Source organism: Topomyia yanbarensis, chromosome 3, assembly GCF_030247195.1.
Source record: "Topomyia yanbarensis strain Yona2022 chromosome 3, ASM3024719v1, whole genome shotgun sequence".
In the NCBI taxonomy this organism is placed as follows: domain Eukaryota; kingdom Metazoa; phylum Arthropoda; class Insecta; order Diptera; family Culicidae; genus Topomyia; species Topomyia yanbarensis.
This window is the reverse complement of record NC_080672.1, coordinates 374,527,821-374,549,777: the sequence shown is the minus strand read 5'-3', so window position 1 is coordinate 374,549,777 and position 21,957 is coordinate 374,527,821. Positions and strand designations below refer to the sequence as shown.

The window sequence follows — 21,957 nt, the reverse complement described above, 5'->3', positions numbered from 1 at the left end:
ATCAAGGCGAAAGCTATTTTGAATTACGGTTTTGACGGCTAGGCAATAAGGGATCTTTTATGCAATTTTAAGATCTATTTATACATTAATTGTGTACGAAAAAATATTTTCAGTTACGCAGAGCATCACATACAAGCGTTCCAAGAGTAGACGTCCATAAAATTGTCTGACACAGGAAATTCAATAAGATTTGTAAAGCTTAGACTTGTAGTTACTCGATGAACCAAAAAAAATAGAAAAAAGTTCGAGTTGCGGAAAATGACTTCATGAAAACCGAAAAAACTCATCTTTTAATGTAAAATAGTGAGCGAACTTCTTCAAAATAACAGGAAGGATTTTTTTTATTCAGTTTTCTATGGTTCATCGACAGGCTACACATAATTGTGCATTCTCATAAAAAAATCAAGTCAGTTCGTTGATTAGTTTATGAGTTATCGTGATCACCAATTTGAAAAAGCGGTTTCGAGAAAAACGCTATTAAAGGGAATCCCACATCAAATTGCATCACGGAAAAAACGCTGTAGAAACTGACTCATTTGGTATTTTCTTTTGAAAATTTGGGTTAGAAGTAGTTTAGAGTGTATTGTTTACACTGTATTTTACCGCTGTCAGTTTTTCGAAAATTATTGTTGATAGATTGAAATCTCTGCGTGTTATAGCAAATTCACGCAAGGAATGCATGGCTGTTTAAAACAAAAGAAGTTCAGCGTGGCCACCAAGATGTCGGGAGACTATTCTAGAGGTTCAATACTAACAATTAAGCGGATAAAAAAGAAATCGATTTTTTTGCCTACTACACCAGATGCCCCCTTAAGCGAGGGTGAAAAAATCGGCCCGTACTCATTCTCGGTGTTTCTCGCGATAAAATCTGTTTCACTTATTTCAAATATCTGTGATGTGATGTGATGTAGTGAACCCACTTTCAGTGCAAGGGCTACGCCAATATGGCTGCAATTCCTGTTAACAGAAAAGCCAAATGTTGCTAGTACATCAGTGAGCAGCTTGATTGATTTGGCAACTTCAAACCATTCATCCGTGAACATAGCAAGCGCGTCTGGCAATGAAACAATACACCCGTTTACATCGACGCGATTGAGTCCACTTGCCCACGTTTCGGAACCTAGAAAAAGCTTCGAACTATTCCTTTCAAACATCGATAACGACGTTAGTGAGGAACAAGTATCTGATCTTGTAATGACATGCCTGGATGATCAAACGCCTATATGCGTTAAGAAGCTCGTTCCTGTTTGGCAAGACGCAAGAACTCTGGATTTTGTATCATTCAAAGTTCAACTGGATGCATCGATGAAGGAAAAAGCTCTCTCTCCAGGAACTTGGCCTCGCGGTATACGGTACCGGGAATTCCGTAGAAATAACTCTGGAGCTCCCTGAAATCCTCGATAGTAATGAGAATATAGCGTTTGTGATAATGAATCCTTTTTTATATTGTAACGACATATAATTAGCAAGGGACTGGAAGGTGGAGTATTTTTCAAATATTAAGAGCCATAGTACTCAAGGGAGAGCAAGGATTTGAAGTAAGAAAGTTTAGAAAAGCGTGGAGTAGGGTCAAAGAACAAGCTTAGAGTTTCCCGGTTACTTAGCTTTTTGTCTTCTGCAGCGCAGGAGTCAGGATCTTTTGGCATTAAATGCAAATCACCTGAGTCTGCGGCATGTCCGGCCAAGCGTAAAGTCAATTTAATGACTTAAGCTGTCGGAGCCGACAAAAAGTTAAGTCACGGAAAACTTCCACCCTAAGCATTGTGCGACGATGAAACTCATTGAATGAGTTGCTAAGCTTGTTCATTGACCCTACTCCACGCTTTTCTAAACTTTCTTACTTCAAATCCTTGCTCTCCCTTGAGTACTATGGCTCTTAATATTTGAAAAATACTTCACCTTCCAGTCCCTTGCTAATTATATGTCGTTACAATATAAAAAAAGGAAAAAAGATTGACTCATAAGTCGTTAATAAAAAAAAGGAGATAATGAATCCGTAATCGTATTTTCCTGTTACTTTTGTTTGTTTATTTGTATAAGTTTTGATTGTTCAAATTTGTTGAAAATGATTATTGTGCTGTGTTTGTTATGTAGTTGGTAGAATTGTGTAAAATAGTTTAATTACTTCAATAAGATCCTAGGTCCGTTGGAAGAAAATATAATAAATAAATAAATAAAGTATATGACTTCCAATCTATAGTTATATGAAGGGCCAAAAAGGATTGGATCCATAAGCAGAAGTTCTTATGCGCAATCCACAGGGACAAAGAATCACATTCGAACAATAAAATCCAGGCGTTTGAATAGCGGCATTTGCAATAATCGTTAAGGCACTGCCTGATGGTTTGTGTGAGAATAGCGCGTCAAACTTACTGTGCCATGACAGATAGGAATATTTATAATAACTACATAACTTCGAAGAATTGGGAAGTCAGTGCATGTTTCACTTATTTTAAACGTCTATAGAAAAAAGCCGTTAATTGCCCTTTTCCTCTTCGCGATTGAAATGTCTATAACGTTGACTAGTTACAAGCACAAATTTCAGCAGCTGCCGTCTGTCGCTTCACAAGTTATTCACGTTTTTATTGAATATATCTTTTTCGATACCTTTTTCGATGATATATACCCTTAGATGGCCTACTAATCAGTGTAACTCCATGCGATTGGTTTTTCGATTCATTATGTATGATGATTTGGCGATAAAATGCGGTTGTGTGTGATCTCTGTGCATTGGGCCGAAGTCTCAAAGGTTGCGGGTTCGAATCTCGCATCTCAGGGATTTTTTTTCACATAAATGCTTTCGCTTCACTCACCATTTCGAACAATTTTCCCAGTTGGGATACTATCAAAAATGTCTTAAGATTAAATGTTATTTCTCAAAAATGTGTACACGAAAATATTGACAAAATACATTTACACAGACTTTTTTCCCGAAATCGTAAATTAAGTGCCAAGAATTTTGGCACAATCAAATTTTTACATCACGAAAACAGGAAAATGAACTAAAATCATGTATTGTACAATTATGTTGAATTTCCCTTCGATAACGCTCGCATAAAGCTTTTATTGTGGAGATATTTGTTTCTGTTTGGTGAACTTCAGTCATGGCTTCCGCCATGCCATTGCCAAATCGATTTTCTGTACGTGAACTAGTTCACAACTTTATGAACATTATTCATAGATCAAGGGATGGCTCGTGATTTTATTCACAGATTTAGGAACATTATGCAGAGTCCGGCTATACCACCGTTATACGCATAATGGTCCCATGTAAATATGGAATCCCATAGAACATGGGACAAATATGCGTATAATGGCATCTGTGTATAACGGCATGATCTGAACTGATTTATGATTTATTACTTCTTGATCATGATCCGGTTTATGTGTTTGAGAATTAGTTCACAAAATCAAACCAGCGTGGATATTTTTTCTTGAAATATTTCACGAAATACAACATATTGTTCATGAATCCTTACAATTCTCGTGAACTAATGTAAGCTTTGGAACATATTAGTCACGATTCAATATTCATGTTCGTGCCTAATCTTTGCAGTTGTGTTCGGTTTATGAATCTCCATATTTTCCTCGGACAATTAGAAAATTTTGACAGAAGATCAATTTCTCAAAATGGCGTAGGGGCTTCCCAAGTAACAATTGAGGTTTTATGGTAGTTTTATAGCCACCGATAAAACATAAATTGCACTTGTAGCGTGCTATAAAATCTCAATTGTTACATGGGTTTTGCATGCATTAAATTCAAAAAAATGTTCGATTACTGTATTTTGTACAGCAAAACTATCCAAGAATGAGTTAAAAAGAATTAATAGTGCTGCATGAAAATTTTTACACTGAAAAAAAGTTGTATAATTTCTTACAAAACCAAAATTTATATTAAAAATTTTAATTATAAAGAAACCCATTTTGGTTAAATTTTTTTCTCTTACATAGTTCAAATTTAGTTTCAAGAAAAAACAATTATTTTGTTGTATTACAACCTTTTCGTAAGTTTATCAACAAAAATAGGTTTTTAAAAAAGCACATACAATTTTCTGTAAACAATAAAAAATATGATTCAATCATGGTTTAATTACACTAGTTTACAAATTTTGGGTTAATTGCATGAAGTTAAGCAAAAAGGTGTTTTCTAAATCAATTTTGGGTCGCTGAGCACGAAAATCATATCCATTTTCTTTTTCAAAGAACCGTTCTTGTGATTTTTTGAAAAAGGTGTTTTTGAGCACTTTTTGCAGTTTTTGGTCAATATCTTAGGAACAAATCTTCCGATTAACACACGACTCACCATTCGAAAGGTATTGATGTGACCATTCCAAAAATGTATAACACGTTGGGATAAAATATCAACAATTTAGGGTTAAGAGCAACCAAAGTCAAAAAAAGTGGTGTTTGGTAAAATTACTGATTTTTAATTGATTTTTCATAAAAAAATATATCGGCAAAAAAAATTTTAAAATCTTATGTGACACACTAACTTCTTACGTGTATTTTAAGCCTAAGATCACGAAAATCCGACAAAAACTGGTGATGTTATTAAGCGCCGAGTGAAAATTGCTCTGTTATTCACATATCTCTTTTGGTCTTAAATAAGATTACACTAGTTTACAAGAAAAATGTAGTTACGAGAAAAAGTGTTTTCTAGATTAATTTTGGGTCGCTGAATGCGAAAATAATACTCTATTTCCCTTTTAAAGAAGTTCTTTCTTTTGCTTCCGCTTTTTTTTTTCTTTTGCTTCCGCTTTTTTGTTTTTGCTCTATTTTTTATTACAGAAAAATAATTTTACATATTTTCAGAATCTAATGTGACAGATTTTAACAATTTTAAGGTAATCGCGATAAGCTAAGAAGAAAGGTGTTTCCTCAGTTAATTTTGGATCGCTGAATACGAAAACCAAGTTCATTTTTTTCAAAGAAGCATTTTAAAGATTTCTTTGAAAAAGGTGTTTTTGGGCACTATTTTAGTTATTTGTCAATTATCTTGTTCAAATAGGATCCGATCGAAACAGTTCCAAAACGTATTGATATGCCCTTTCTCCGAAAATGTATAATATGCGTAGATCAAATCTCGACAAACATATGATTACGGCATAAAAGCCAACTGTCAAAATTCTCTTTGAAAGGAAATTTCAGACAAACTGTTACCCGCTAATCACAGATGTTTATAGTCAACAAAAGAAAAATGTTTTCTCTTGCATTAACTGCTATGAACTGCGTTTAGCCAGTAACGGTTTGTCCGGAATTTCCTTTCAAAGTGAGTTCGCTTTTAAGCCGTAATCGTATGTTTGTCGATAAATGTACATTTATTATGATTACAATCGACCAAAGTAAAAAAAAAAAGTCTAATGTTCGACCTTTTTTTAAAAAAATGCATATTTTTATTGAATTTTTTTGTAATAAATGAAGGACAGAAGAAAATTCTTTTAGAATCTAATGGAATAAATATTCTTTTAGCATAAATTTTAAGCCAATGGTCACAAAAATCGGATGAAAATGTAGATGGTATGAAGCACTGAGTGAAAATTTTAGCTTTTTATTTTTCGCATAATCATACTTTCGGCTGGAATAATCTTCTATAGTAGATAGTTATTGTTTGTGTTGGGTACTGTCTTCTCGAGCTTGCATTTATCCATCCTGCGGCATTTGAATGGTTTTGGCTTTTTCATTGTACAACTAAGTGCCCTTTTTAAAATGTGAAAATATCGTTGGAAAAATTTTGTTTTGTCTGTGGCGAGTACATATTTTACGAATTAAAGGAATTTTCGCCTTCTGCTTCAACAGGCTTCACAGCAGATTCTCAGTTCACAGAATATTACGTGGCTAGTGCTACGGTCCCACTGAGACTCCTTTCCGATAGGGACTCGAATATTTGACGACTGGCTTATGAGACCAGTGCTACACCCTCTAAACCGCCGCACCAGGGCAGCGTTCGCTAAAATCATAAAATTTCAATTTCGCTCAATGTGCCATAGCATCAACATTTTCCATCCGATGTTAGTGATATTAGGCTTAAAATTAACGTAAACATATTATCTATCATCTTAGATTCTAAAAGGTCCGCAAAAAAAATTATTTTTCGGTAAAAAAATCATTTAAAAGTGAGTAACTTTTAAAAATGGTCAAAAATGCACTTTTTTTAAACTTTGGTCGCTTGCAGCACTAAAAATTTTACATATGATCGACACATATTATATGTTTTTGGAAAGGGCATCTCGGCACCTTTCAACCTACATATTAACAAAATTAATTCAATGATTTTGACACGAAATATTGACTAAAAACTACAAAAAGTGCTCAAAAACGAGTTTTTTGAGAAAATCACAAAATCGCTTCTTTGAACAAAAAAATGAATATTGTTTTCGTGTTCAGCGACCCAAAATTAGTCTAAAAAATACTTTTTCTTGAAGCTTCATTTTTCTTGTAAACTAGTGTTATCAGACACTATAGTCGAATCATATATTCATTGTTTTCGTGTACCTTTCAAATTGTTGCCAATAACGCCGTGTCCAAAAGAAAAGTTACAAGGAATTTCATGTGCATTTTTAAAATCTTGTTATTTTTGATGGAAAAACTCGAATAACTTTTGAAAAGGTCGCAATGACAAATGTTTTTATTAAAGCAAATTTAAAAATATCCCGAAAACTACTAAATTATCGAATTTTTTTGGTCATTTTGGTTTGAAATGATATTTAGAATCATATTCAATAAGAAATAAGTTTGATACTTTAAATAATAAAAAAAGTTGTATGTTAAAAAAACTTTCTTAGATAGCGGGTGCATGCTCCAAATAAATTTAAAAGAAATCTTGTTCATGTTTAGAACGTCAAACATTTCATTGTTGATAGTTTATGATGAGTTTTTTGTTATTGAACTTTTTAACATAAATAATCTTTTTTGTGAAAAATGTCACAACTTTTTTCAGCGCATATTTTTTTGCAGAAGTATTTATTCCCTGTAACTCTTTCTCGGATAGTTTTTCTGACTAACATCGAGTAATCAAACTTTTTGAAAAATGCTATATGCAAAAGCTTCTACGCCCTTTCGAAAAATTGCTCTTGGGTTAAAATTATCTTATTGAATTTTCAAAGCATTTATTATTCAATGCCGGTGAATTGTGTAAAGTTTCATCGGAATTTAAGATAGGCGGTCACGAATTGAAAAAATATTGGACAGATCTCTGTGAAATTTCTTAACTGGTTCATGATCCCTTTATATAATAGCCGTGACTGATCATTCGTGGTCATAAAATAGTTCACCAAATCATAAACTATTATTTATGTATTCGTGAACTGCTTCTTGGTTCTTAGTACATGATTCTCGATCTAACTTGCGTTCCTAGATAAGCATTTTCAATCTCATGCAACTTTGCACATGGTCATAAAATTTTCACGTGAACTATTTCATAAAACTTTAAATATTATTCATGGAGTCATTTTTGTTCCATGAACTTTTTCAAGAAATGTAACATACAATATTGATTCCTATAAGGGAAAATTGGATTAAACCACTTTGCGCGTGAAGGGCATAAAACCTAATTCATCTCGTCAGTAACTAGCACCAACTGGGTGTCTAGTTAGACAATGTACATAAACTAGTACCCAAATTAGCACTAGTTAGACACAAAAAATCCAAACAGTTCACACGACACATGTGATCGTTCAAAGCAACTTACTCGTCCCGAGTGATGTCCCGGGAAGCAAGTACTGAGGCTCATAAGACATCATACAGTGCCATCTGCAACGCATATGTACACCTTCGAATTTCATTTCAAAAATTCCAAGACAAGCAAGTTTGCAGAAGAAATTATCCCTTTATCAAAAGTAAGATCTTGATCAGTTTTTACTAATCAAGATCAAATGTAATGTAGTCAAAATAATACTCACTTCTACCCAAGGTACTTTGCCAAAGATACACAAAACTTAGATAAATGGATTTTATCTTCTGTCGCTCTGATATTATTTCACAACCCAAGAAAACAATACTATACTGTTTGTGCAGTGGATAAACAACAAAGCGGTAGAAAGAATAGATTTCTTGCTTTATCTATAGGTATAGCCGCTCATATTTTAGACTCTGCTCTGGGCGAGATGAAAAGATTGACTGTCGAGCCTGCTGTGAAAAAACCTGCTTTTTGTTTAACGCACAGCTGTAAACGTACGTTACTACATTTTGCAATCCCTATGTTCTCGATGCAATAGTAGATTTTTAACTGGATTCAATCGCTTTATCCGGTGCGAATAGTCAAAGACTGATCTTTTCGTTTGTTGTGAGAGCTGTTATGACGTTTTGCATTGATTGTCGTGACGTTAGGCTGACAACCAAACGTTCCAGTTAAAAAAAATATAAATTTCATGAATTCTTTATTGCAGGATTTTTCCAGTGACACCTACCGACACTTCCGGCACAATCATTTGGATCGTGGGTTGTGTGTAGAGCGCTGTCGGCGACTGGTTGCCACATTAGACAACGTTACGCTCCACCAGCTGTACGTTGAAAAATTCAACATTGATTTTCCGGTAAGTACTATTAGTCCTAAAACAAAGATTCAACTTCAGGATAATTTGATCGGAAATAATCAAAAATAAATAATAAATAGTAAATAATAAATAATAAATAATAAATAATAAATAATAAATAATAAATAATAAATAATAAATAATAAATAATAAATAATAAATAATAAATAATAAATAATAAATAATAAATAATAAATAATAAATAATAAATAATAAATAATAAATAATAAATAATAAATAATAAATAATAAATAATAAATAATAAATAATAAATAATAAATAATAAATAATAAATAATAAATAATAAATAATAAATAATAAATAATAAATAATAAATAATAAATAATAAATAGTAAATAAATAATCTGCGTTTTAATGAATCCAACACGCTTGTTTTTTCAAGAACTGTCAGTGATCTGCTCTTAGTTAACATGTAATAGCCCAACGTCATAAATCATCAAGTTTATTTCGCACTCGGAAATCCAGACTTGCTAGTTAAATTCTAATTATTGACATTTACCTATTCCAGTACATCATCAGCGCCAACACGTTCGAGAATGTGATTCACGATCAATCCAACTACGGTCGGCTCATCAACATTTGTGAGAACTTCATCCTGAAAAAGGTTTACAATTTAACGGCTTACACCGAGATCGAGTATTGCACCCGCCCAGAGAGGCAAATTCAAATTGATCTGCTGGACATGAGCTTTATTGCCGTCTCGATACTGCTGATATTCCTCGTCTGTGCGTCCAGTTGGTTCGACTATCGGATGAACAAACGTTTGAAGAATGAACACTACAAGCTGGAAATTCCCTGTCAAAGTAAATCCCCTCGCACGTCATGATTAATGATGATAATTACCGCGCCAATTGATTGCGTTCCAAATTGTTTTCATTGCAGAAACAATGCTTTTCACATCGTTTTCGGTGAAAAGAAACTGGTACCGGTTGACCAGCCGATCCAAAGACCAGCTGAACGAGGATTTGCGCTTCTTTCAAACGTTTCGGTTTTTCACTTTCTTCCTGGTGGCGGTCGGTCACTGTGCAGACATGTTCGCCGTGACGCCTATCAGCAATCCGTTCGATCGAGAGCGGGAATATTACAATCCAGTATCGATGGGGATCATCAACGGGGCACAGATCGTGCAGACCTTCTTCGAAATGAGTGGTTTCCTATTGAGTATTCACTTTTTCACCAGTTGTGCCCACCTTAAAAAAGTACCGTGGACGGTGGTTGTGGGTGTGATATTTTACCGCTTCGTGAGGTAAGCGTCTGGGGTTTCCAAGGGTAATAGGATGTGGGGTGATTGGTAATGATAAACTATTTTTTCAAATTCCTCACGTACAGACTGACTCCGGCGTACGCCTATGTGCTGCTGCTTCACTCCACGTGGTTACCCAAGCTGCAAGATGGGCCGCTGTGGAAACGTGGAACACAAACGGAGAAGTACTTTTGCCGGAAGAATTGGTGGACTAACTTGTTGTACGTCAACAACTACGTGAATGCTGATGAACCGGTAGGCTCGGTTTCAAGTTTGATGTTTGGCCTAACTATAGTATTTTGTTTGAATTTAGTGCTTACAACAATCGTGGTATCTTGCCTGTGATTACCAACTGTTTGCGTTGGGGATGATTCTAGTCGTTGCAGTCACGAAGTAAGTACTTTTTTAATAGTTAAAATACCGAAAAAATGATACCCAACTACATAATGTGTATAGATGAGAGATATATGGATATATGGTGGTGGAAAGTAAACCAACCATTTGTTGCTTTTTGTTTATTACAACGTTCGATCAGATAAAATGCAGAACCATTTTTTACCACAACAACTTCGCTCGAAGGATCGAAAAGATTTTCTGCCAATCAACTTGGATATTTTGACCCATTTCTGTTTCTTCGATTTCAATCTCTTCTGCATATTGTTTCTTTTTAGTCTAGTTTAGTCTAGCGAGATTCACATTCCATCAAGAAGTTCCTCTAGAAGCATGCACAACTCGAATCGGCCAAGCCTTTCGTATGCTGCTACCACGATATCAGTTTGCCAATCATATGTAATACTGTCGGTACAAAAAGATACGTCTAACACATTTCTTCTTCCAGATCTTGTCGATATTGGACGATTTTCCGAATTGCATACTTAGGTATTCCATCAATTCAGAATCTTTAGAATTGATACCTGCATTTCCCTCAATGATGTGATGGGTATTTACATCTATTTATGTATAAGTGGAAACCAACCAAGTATTAATGGTTGTGATGGCCCACTACGAACGAGCTGGCAGCTCAAGTTAAAGTGCAAAGAGCACGAATCATTTAGTTTTAGGTTTGTCAAACCATTTCAATTTTGAAAGGCACAAAGACAGAGTTAAGTTGTTTTCAAACCAACAACTTTTCTTTTTGGACATATGGTTATTTACTATAAGCTATGGAGTCTTCCTCTTCCTATAAGAGATGGCTTCGATTTGGCATAACTATACTATTAAACGTCCGATAGTCACGTTAATGTTTCACTAAATTAGAAGGCTGATACTTAATGAAGACTTCACTAGATTTTCTAAAAGTTTTGAATTCGGAACAACGGTGCGCTTTAGCCTACCTACGGTGTGATACGTGAAAATAGTTGGTAAGCCAAAGCTTTATTCCCCGGTTGCGGAAAACTGGGTTGCTGTTGACTTTTTGCAATGTCACATAATACCATCTATTCGTGAAGAGGAGCAGTTGTTAAAGATCAATAAGCTTAATAGGCTCAACATAGCAGAAGTTACAGTAATGCAATTTCATCATCTACGTCATTCGGTATTGATTAAATCTGTGCGAAACCATTATCCAAGGAGAATCATTTGCTTCACAGAACAACTTGAAATACATTGTCGATGCAATGAATAAATTGCTGATAGCCACGAAACAGTATGTTTTCATAATTAAACACTTTTACCGTTGTCTTCCGTTTTAATTCCACTATGATGAACAAAATGCAAAATTGCACTTTTCTGTAACAGATACGTATTTCAGCTACGACTTGCAGCCTGCAAGTCGGCTTGAAGGCTGCAAATCGTAGCCGAAATACGTATCTGTAACAGAAAAGTGCAATTTTGCATTTTGTTCATCATAGTGAAATTAAAATGAAAGACAACGGTAAAAGTGTTTAATATAACATTCCACTAAGTCGCTCAAAACAGTGCTTTTGTTAAAGAGTATGTTTTCAATTCACTTCATATGAATTTATTGTGTAATTCGGTTGAAGTCACTCAAAGTTGTAGTAAAAACTGTGGATGCCACAAACAAAAAGTAGGCATCATTTTATGCAGTGACATCCATTTTTATTACCTTGTATTTTTACTCATTGTAAAAACAAGAAAGATCCGTGGCTCACTTATGATAACGCGCAAAGCCGTTACAAGAAAAATAAATTAAAAAAATAGTGTTTGACACATTTCGACACGGAAGGCTGCCTGATGCACAAAATAGTAAAAAAATATTTTTCAACTAGTTCGTTTCAACTTAAAAATCGTAAAAACTTTCAAACTTTCATGCGATTTGCTTTTAGGAAACAAGAATCAGAATAAATTGGCTCAAATGGCACGTTTCCCGTATGTAACGGAAGATTTCTGCCTTGCCGTGCCTTCTCATATTTTCTCTAATCGGAAGAAAAGAACGGAAGGAATTAGAATTGGAACAAAAATAAAGGGCGAACACGAAATTATTGCGACACATTCAACAGGGCATAACTTTTTTACCATTGGGTAAAAATCAACCAAATTTTGCACACTTTCTCATTGATGTGTATTGTTTACATGCTGTCAAACTCGAAGTCGTGTTTTTCGATTCAACGAAAATGGAGGTGAACCAACGCGAGTCGAGAGAACAAATTCTTTCCAAACACCTGGAATTTCCTGACCTGTCGCACCGGCAGTTGGGAAAAATGTTGAACATTCACCATTCAACCGTCTCCAGAGTGTTGAAGCGGTTCCAGGAGCGGTTGACGTTGGACCATGGCAAAGGAGCTGGAAGAAAACCGGGACCGGAGAACAAAAAGACGGAGGGAAAGGTGAAGCGAATGATTAAAGCAAATCCCAACGTCTCAAGCCGTGATTTGGCTAAAAAGATCGGCATGTCGCAGAGCTACGTCCAGAATGAAAAGAAGAGAGCTGGACTACATACATACAAGGTACAGAACTTCCCAAACCGCGATGAGCGGCAACAATCGACGGCTAAAACTCGGGCACGGAAGCTCTACGAGAAGATGCTGACAAAATATGGCGTCTGTGTGATGGAAAACGAAACGTATATAAAAGCCGATTTTAATTAAATTCCGGGGTTGGAGTTTTTCACCGGCAAGAGCAAGTTTTATGTGGACGACAAAATTAAGAAGAAAATGTCGAAGTTCGCCTCCAAATATCTCATTTGGCAAGCCATCTGCTCTTGCGGACTGAGGAGTGAGCCTTTCGTGACAAAGAGCACAGTAAATGGCGAGATCTACAAATCTGAGTGCCTCGAGAAGCGCCTTTTGCCGTTATTGCAGCAGCACGACGAAGCTCCGCTATTTTGGCCCGATTTGGCATCATGCCACTATTCTATAAGTGTCCTGGAGTGGTATGAGGCCAATTCTGTCCATTTTGTTCCAAAGGACATGAATCCGCCAAACTGTCCGAAGCTGCGCCCGGTGGAGCAGTACTGGGCAATGATGAAGTGGGAACTTCGGAAGAGCAAGCAGACAGTCAAAGACGAGAAGGACATGTTAAGAAAATGGCAAAAACTGAGAAACTGGTACCGGATGACACTGTAAAGACTTTGATGGAGGGCATCAAGCGAAAATGCGTTCAATTTTACACTCAAGGCTCCATCGATTAATTTTTCTTTTGATTTTTGAAGTAAATATATGTATAAAACTACCCTAAAATCTTGGTTTGATTTTAAACATTATAAGAAAATTGGCATGACATTTTCGGTGTCGCAATAATTTCGTATTCGCCCTTTAAATAGCAGATGTTAAAAAATATTACACAGGTCTACAAATACGGAAGTCATATCAGTTGTTCGAAAGCTAAGATTCATTTCCGAAGTAATTTGCAGCGTAGTATCTAAATACGGGCCATCCCGTCAGAATTTTGAGATATACCGAAAAACGGCACATTTTCTTACTTTTAAGGCAAAAAGTGTTCTGGTCTGTCTCTGCAATTTTATAATTTGTTAACACTCTTACCTTTAAATTAAGGGTTGGAAATATCAATTACGATTTTTTTTTTTTTCGAAACGTCATGCCTATTCGAAGTTATGAAATTTATCCCTTCGACGTCAGTAGCATTTAGCCTTTGAGACAATAACTGAACAACTCAGACCGAAAAGTTGGATTTGAATGTTTCGTGTTCCATTCGTCAGTAACTGACACCAAATTGCTTGATTTGATAATATATCCAAACTAAATCCAAATTGGCGCCAGTTATTTGGTGTGGGTTTGGATATATCGTCTAACTAGGAGCAAGTTGGTGTCAGTTACTGATGAGTGGATCACGATGCATTTTAATCTAGCTTTTCTAAGTTAGGCATTGTGCTCTGATTATTTATTCCTATGTATTGGTACATACATAGGAATTAAGGTTGCATACCTCAGATCAAATCGGGGGAGGCCAGTGCACTGACGTTAATCAAGCACCCCAAATCATGAAAGCCGAGGTGACTTACGATAATCAAGCACCTCAGAGGGACATAATCCTATTACGTCTCTGGTTAAAACTAAAAGTTGGATAGTTGTTCAATCGCCGATTACCAATTGTATATAATTCTAACAGTTTCTGACATTTTTTTACTAGTTTTGGACAACCTTCCTCAAACTTCCATCTTGAATGTAGAAATGTTATTGGCAGATTTGCACCTTTAACAATTCCATATAAACATTATTAGGAAAGCCGAGTTAGAAGTATTTTTGTGCGTAAAATTAGAAAAAATAGCATATTTTATTTGATTTCATCAGTCATATAGGCCATATTGGACTTTATTGCTTATAGAGGTTTTAACCTGATATATGAGTGTTATGGAGATGCCCTTAAATTGTTAGCCAATCTAATATCAACAAACTACCTTGCGACAACCGTGATGATTCCCGCACTATCGATGAGTGGAGAAATAAAATAATAATCCGAGAGCAAACACGCGTTTTCTTACAAGTCGCTTTGCTGCTGCGTTCCTCCTCCTAGTGTACAGTTACAACAGTTTAATTGGCGACGAGTGGTTTAGAACATTTAAAGTGATGGCTGAAGTAAACCCACCAGCGGATGTTCCGGCTGCAATTGTTCCAGCTGCCGTGCCAACTTCATTTACAATCGATCCATTCGACCGACACAAAATGAAGTGGTCGAGATGGGTAGAGCGGCTGGAAGGTGCATTTGTTTTGTTTGGTGTACAGAATGAGGTTAGGTTATACATGTTGCTTCACTACATGGGAGGAGAAACATACGATATTATTAGCGACAAACTTGCACCGGAGAGACCTCAACAACAGACGTATGACGCAATTGTGCGTTTGCTGGAAGCTCATTTCAACCCAGAGCCATTGGAAATTTTATAGAATTTCCGCTTCAAATGCCGCAAGAAAGCAGATGATCGTCCGGAGGAAACGATTGACGAGTATTTGATAGCATTGCGGAAACTCGCTATCACCTGTAATTTTGGAGATTATCTCAGAACAGCTCTGCGGAATCAATTCGTGTTTGGGTTGAAGGACCGCGCAATACAATCCCGGTTGTTGGAGGAACGGAACCTGACGCTGCAGCGGGCTCGAGAGATTGCAGTTTCGATGGAGCTCTCGAACAAAGGTGGAAGAGAAATCCAGTCCAAACAAGGAAGATCGGAAGTGAATCTAGTTCACCACTCTCGATTGAATAACGCGAATTGAAATCCTGGTTGCTTGTGGACAAAATAAGTTAGTAAACATTGCAGCCACATTCTATCCGCGTGGCTTTATATTTAACATTAATTATTCGTGTTTGGGACGGAACCTGCGGATAAATGTTTACTTTTTATTTTGACAAAAATGTCTTACTACACTATCTGGGATTTGGTGTCATTCTAAAACCTGAAATATCCCCTATGTACCGAAACTACATAAGGTTTCCACGCTTATAACTATGCTACTACTAGAGGGATTTTCATCATTTGTACACTAGCCGATTCAGAAACGCCTAACTTAGATATTGGTAATAATTTAATATCTGCATTAAAAGTAGATTTTTGAAAGTCGGTAAAATTTAAAATTTCACAAAAAATGGAAAATTACCATTCATGAAGCATCTTGTGGAGGCAGAGCCGTCAATACAAAGCATCGAAGCGGTTATAAATAGAGGTTCCACGTGTCTGAATCATTTGTTGCTCGAATGCCAAACGAGCAACACCATGACTATAACGCCCGGACGATACAACAAGCAGTAAACGCTTTGGACCTTCGGCAGTGATGGTATTAACCCGTACACAGCCAAACCGTGTACGAACCTGTCAGGTGCCAATCCACTTGCACCGACTGTAAACTTGTAAGGTTACTACATTAAAAGGTCTACATTTATTTTCGTGCGAGGGACCCTGCACCCACCTCCCCGCTGGGTACTAGTGAGCCTACGTCGGGTTATTTTAATGCTTGTGTGTGCGTTGAGTTTGAATTCGCATGCCAAAAGGTTTTCAGCGATATCTAGGTAAGTAGGGTAATGAGCCTATTGGCGTACATGTTTTATATTTCGGATATACGTGATGCGTGTTGAAGTAGAATACTTCCAATGTTTCAATGTAAGGGGCTCCGGATAATTTTCAGCCGAAATTTTAGCCGATTTTTTAATGTTAATGTCTACCGTTGTACTGAAAATAAACAAATAGATTTTTTGCACTATCTGACTGGAAATATATACAATAATTTTGTAACTAATACCATAAAATGTACAATTACTAAAAATAACGGAAAAAGCGTATTTGGTGAAAGCACTTATTATCCGGGCCATGATTGTTCCGTACAATTGCACCACAAGCGAGCCAAACTAGTTTTCGTTCGAAGCTCCACCTCTTTGTCGATGGAAATAAACTGGTTTCGTTCGATGATCGGCCCTTTTTGCGCAACGTAAACTGAACCGAGCACAGCACAAACTGTGGGCAAGAGGTAGTGCACGTGGGACACGAGCGTTGATTTTGTTTCCATTGGCTTCGAACGTAAACAGAAACGAGTACGAAACCCCTTCAAAAGACCATGAATAAGTCCCGTTACAAATGTTACAACCATCAAAACACCACAATATGGTCTCCATAACCCATAAATACCCCAAAATATGGATTTAACATGGAATCTGCCAGACCATGGCGATAGTGTTTTCATGGGTTGATCCTATTACAAATACTATTTAAATACCATATACAGTCGTGATTCGCTGGTTGGTAACTTTTTAACTGGACCGCTTTTTAGTTGGACCTCCGCTAGTTGGACCATTGTCCAACTAAACAGCATCAACAGCGCCAAAATCTCATGTCAAATTTGCTTTGACAATCTATCTATCAATCATTTACACTACCAATGTCTTCTTTGGAGAGTTTTTGACAAATTCGTTAGTTGGACAGAGGCTATGGCCCAACCAGCGGATCACGGCTGTAAGGCGGGTGAATCTGGACCATGCGCAGGCTACACCACGCATACGCTCACTATATTAGGACGCGGTAAAGAAGGAAAAATGAAAGGAAAGCCAAATTCCCGCTCGGATCATGCTGGTCTCCAGTTTTCTGTCGGTCGAATCCATCATTTGCTGAGAAAGGGTCACAACGCCAAGCGTGTCGATATTTTATGTTTGTTTATTCGGGTTTTAACCTGACCGTTCATGCACACGTATAATGACAGCTACTTTATTCTTGTAAACCCTAAGGAAAAATTCCCAAAATGGAATAGTGATTATGGAATAACAAAGTTTTTGTCTACTGTAATCTCAAATTCTCTCAGTCTGTTCGTGAGCGTGTTCTGGAAATTCGATTAACTGTTAACGCAATATTCTGCTTGCAGTTGAAAATCGAAATAGTGAACTTGGGCCTATCATTTCTTTTTCCTTATTTGCAAAGTGGGCAACTAATGCGCATCTTGTGTACACGTTAATCAACTTTCGCTGAAAATAGGAGAAAACCCGAAAGGCGCAAGTTCACCATTTCGATTTTCAGCTGCAGCCAGAATATAACAGTTGATCGAATCTCCAGAACTCGACTACGAGCAGACTCAAACAATTATAGATGAAAATGTTATCAAATTTATTATGGTGTTTCAATAGTACAGGGTGGGTAAAATGAACCAAGATTTACTTTAGTCATGTTCGTTTAAAAAAAAACATTTTATTTTTGAGGAATGATAGCGCATTACAAAGTATTGAATATTTACATGAATGTCTCAAAATATCTTCTATTGGCTTTAATGAATTATTATTCGGTTTCTAACTAGAAGTCCTCGCCATTCTTCGTCGGTGTCTTCCTGGGCGTTTCCCCAAATTTCCAAGCTCGTTGCATCATTTTATAGCAATTTATTTGACGATTGCACCGTGTTTGATTTTTATTACCATTCATATGTTTTTGTGTTACACTGCTGCCATCTATGCTTGAACATGATAAACCTTCAGAAAACTGCAGAAAATTTTTCCAGCCGTGGGAAAATAAGAGCTCTATTGCGAAATAACACAATAAAACGACCGAATATAAATTCAAACTGCATGAATAGTGACTCTCCTTTTATGTGCATCTTGCGGCACGTAAATATTCATAAGAGTGTGCCATTCGTTTTAAACGTTTAGTATTTAAATAGGAATTGAAACAAGAAAATCAACGCCGCCTTTCACATTGAAATCCATTATTTTTATACGTATTGATCTATTGTGGTAGAAGCTTAAGATATAACGAATATCTACCCCTCAAAACTCTAGATAAAGTTTGATTATTATTTTTGAAATTCATCTCACCAGTAACTAGCAGCACTTGAGACTAGTCTCAACTAGCATCAAACTGACACCAGCTAATGTTTGGATTTCATATCTGGATATGCTGCTGATTGTGTGCTAGATTGGATTTATCGTTCTACTGGCCTCAGGTTAGAGACAGTTACTGATGAGATGGCATAGTACCAGACATTTGCTTACCAAGCAAAAAAAGGGTACGTTTACGCTTTTTCATCACCAAACCAGAAATTCTGCGTTTGCTTTTCGAGACTTGCCAGTTGCTTTAGGCCTTCACACATTTTGTGTGACTGTTTGAATTAGTCATCAAAATGACTACAATTGGGTCATTAAACGATGAATAAAATTATCCTTTTATTTCATAAACCGATAGAGCTCATTTTTCCAAATATAATAACATATATGTATTGTCGCGCTTATAATAAAATCTCACATTGCGGGCGTCTGAAAAGCGCATCAAATATAGCCGCAGTTGCTCCACAAGCCGATTTCAGTGGAGCCACTAGACAATGAGACAGTCGAACATAAGCGAACTAAAGGAGTGATAATCAGTCTCTATTGCAAATGAATGTAGAGGATCTTCTCTTGCAATGTTTGTTTATTTTTCTACTAGCTTTGTGCTTTTCAAAAGTTTCAAAGAAAAAGCTGCCTATGAATTTGTATAGGCGGCTGTCACGCGCCTATCTGGATTGAGCTGTCATATAATCGCATATCGAGCGATTATCCTGCAAAGCACAATACAAACTTTAAAACTTCAGAATGATTTTTAATTCTCTTTCTAAAAAAATGTAAACACGTTCTCGTGTGACACTATCGATCTTCCTGGACAGTGAATTTAGCCACGTAGGTTAGCATTTTTGACAGATATCGCAGCAAAGGGATAGGGATCAAGGTATTTCAATGAAAGGTGTGGTCGTGATTATTCAATTTGATTAAATGATTTTTTTTGTTATTTCGCGTACAAAAAAGTGAAAAAAAAGTTCGATTACGTACCTTTAACGTCCGCTGCATCGGAAAAAATCAAAAACAGCATATGGCTTAATGACCCAATTTGGTGCTAGTCACTGATGAGATGCATGCGAAACGCTTAAACCCAACGTTATAATTTTGATGAATGTAAAAATGTGGAAAATCTCCTCAGTTTTAAACAATATTATGATCAATTGTATAATTCAAAATGGCTGGCATCGTCCAACTATACTATATTCTAGTATAACGGCACATGTGCTTTTCACTCATTGTTGTGCAACCGATATTCTTGTAAATGAACTCTATTCCTTCCATCAGGTATCCCAAATTAAGGACGGCAATTTTCTCTACTGCACTGGGCCTCACATACATTGTCCCGGCTTTCGTCATTTACTTGGGAGGATTCGACGGCTCCTTCATCAACAGGTTGCAGTAAGTGTTAAATATTATTCCAAATTTTTCAACGTATTTTTAAACTCAAATCGTCCTGCACTTACAGGGACGAACGATTCATCTACTGGTACGACCGGATGTACCAAACAGTCTACATACCGTTCCACACTAACATGGGATGTTACTTTGGAGGCGTCATTCTAGGAATGATCTACTACAAGCAACGGAAACTCAGTCACAAGGGCAATCGATCCTGGGTATTACTAATTCACTTTCAATTAAACATAAGTCTTCAATATTTTATCTATTCCATAGTACCTCAAACTACTCTGGTACGGATCGGCTCCGGTTGGACTGCTCTGTCTGATGTGCAATATGATATTCTACGTGTACAACTTCGAGAAACCCTCGATCTGGATGGCCCTGTACTATCCGGTGATGAAGAACATGTGGATTTTCCTCGGTGCGATTATGCTGTACGGGGTGATCCACGAGTACAACAAAACGATCAAAGAATTCCTCAATTTCTCTATATTTGTGCCGCTGGGAAGATTGACGTACTGTGCGTACGTGTGCCACGTGTTTATGCTGAAGAATGTATTCTTCGGCACCAGGGAGGTGGGGTACTTCAGTAAAATGTCGTTGGTAAGGAATAATTTCAGATCGACTAAATTCCAAGCATTAACAAACATATTTCCTACAGTTTTCCAAGGTGATTACGGTGGTGGTAGCGGCGTACTTCATGGGATTAATACTAGCTATGTTGCTGGAATTTCCTGCAACTGCAATTCAAAAGCATTTATATGCCAAAAAGATCGGTTAGTACTTTTACTTTCAGCCGTTTTGCACAGTTTCTACTTTCCATTCACTTGCAGAAGAAGCAACGAGGGCTCCGAAACAAGCGGAAAGTCAAAACAACAATGAAACTGTTGGAAACGGACACGTATCACTTTAACTCTCTTCAGAATGCAACCAGCTGGTTGGACAAGAAAATGACAGACTGTATTTATAGATGCTAAGTTATTTATGAATAAAATAATATTTTCAAAAAAATTTAAAGTAAAATTTTCTAAAAAGCTTGGTTTATCAGTCCGCAGTCTAGATCATATGCATCGTCCACTGTGAGCTAACCGTCATATCAAATATATCTAACGTTGTCAAGAAAATAAGTAGTGGTCTAAATATTTTCAAGATCTCACAGAAAATTGCATGCAAGTTTGTTAGGAATGATTGACTCCTGCATCAGTACTACTTTTTCAATCCATTGACGGGTTTCCGTGTTTGGTACTTAATACCTACAGATCAAAATACTTTGGTATTCATAGTAATGATTCTTTCAGCATTATGTGTATTGACTAATCTATGTGGAGTTGTGTTAGTGCGAGATTGAGGTTAAATCGGGTAATTTTTTTTGCTAAATGAGGTTAAATCAGATAGCGAATTGTAAACATAGCGTTATAAGTATGTTGTCTACACACATTGCAACTGTGTTGGTGTCCTAGACGTCAAATAAGTCAATAGTGGGGAAAGAGAGCGATGAAATTTAAATTTAAGAGAACGCATCCAGTCGAAAATTCCTTCACTCTATATAGTGGGCCATTAAATGAAGAATAAAATTCGTCGTTTATTACATACATGAATAATCTTCAACCTAAACTTTTTTTTTATTTTCTGCGGAGATGTAAACATGTTCTTATTTGACACTATTGGCCTATCTTGACAATTGTTTTAACCTTCCGGCAGTCGCGCTAGTGCACTGAGTGCACGCTGCTCTGGAAATCTAACGAAATCGTCTTACAACACCAGCGGCTGCTCGTTCAGTGGGCCATAAGCGCGACTTCCGGAGGGTTAATTTCATGGGTTAGTAGCATCTGACAGTTATCCCAGCATAAAGATAGTGGTAAAGACGATTACAGGGAAATTGTGATCCTATCAATTCACTTTACAAAATTATTTCAAGCACAGAAAAGCGAAAAATCAGTTTAAATACTTATTGTTAACGTGAGCTGCATCGGATAATACCAAAAACAGCAAATGGCTTGATTATTCAATTAACGAATAGGCCATTGGAGGAGAATTTGAATGCCATCTAGGTATGTGTTCGGCATC

The 21,957-nt window shown here is 36.5% G+C and overlaps 1 protein-coding gene across 1 annotated transcript in view; it reads left to right on the top strand.

Moving 5' to 3' along the window:
* LOC131689577 (nose resistant to fluoxetine protein 6-like) overlaps positions 1-20,901 on the top strand; it is a 57,990-nt gene extending 37,089 nt beyond the window's left edge. Inside the window, exons 3-12 of the mRNA XM_058974769.1 lie at positions 8,385-8,531; positions 9,061-9,355; positions 9,435-9,798; positions 9,882-10,050; positions 10,109-10,188; positions 19,774-19,887; positions 19,955-20,105; positions 20,164-20,493; positions 20,552-20,666; positions 20,724-20,901. Coding sequence (XP_058830752.1) covers positions 8,385-8,531; positions 9,061-9,355; positions 9,435-9,798; positions 9,882-10,050; positions 10,109-10,188; positions 19,774-19,887; positions 19,955-20,105; positions 20,164-20,493; positions 20,552-20,666; positions 20,724-20,803 — 1,845 coding nt within the window. The 3' untranslated portion in view covers positions 20,804-20,901. The remainder of the gene's footprint in view (positions 1-8,384; positions 8,532-9,060; positions 9,356-9,434; positions 9,799-9,881; positions 10,051-10,108; positions 10,189-19,773; positions 19,888-19,954; positions 20,106-20,163; positions 20,494-20,551; positions 20,667-20,723) is intronic.
* Positions 20,902-21,957: the final 1,056 nt, after the last annotated feature.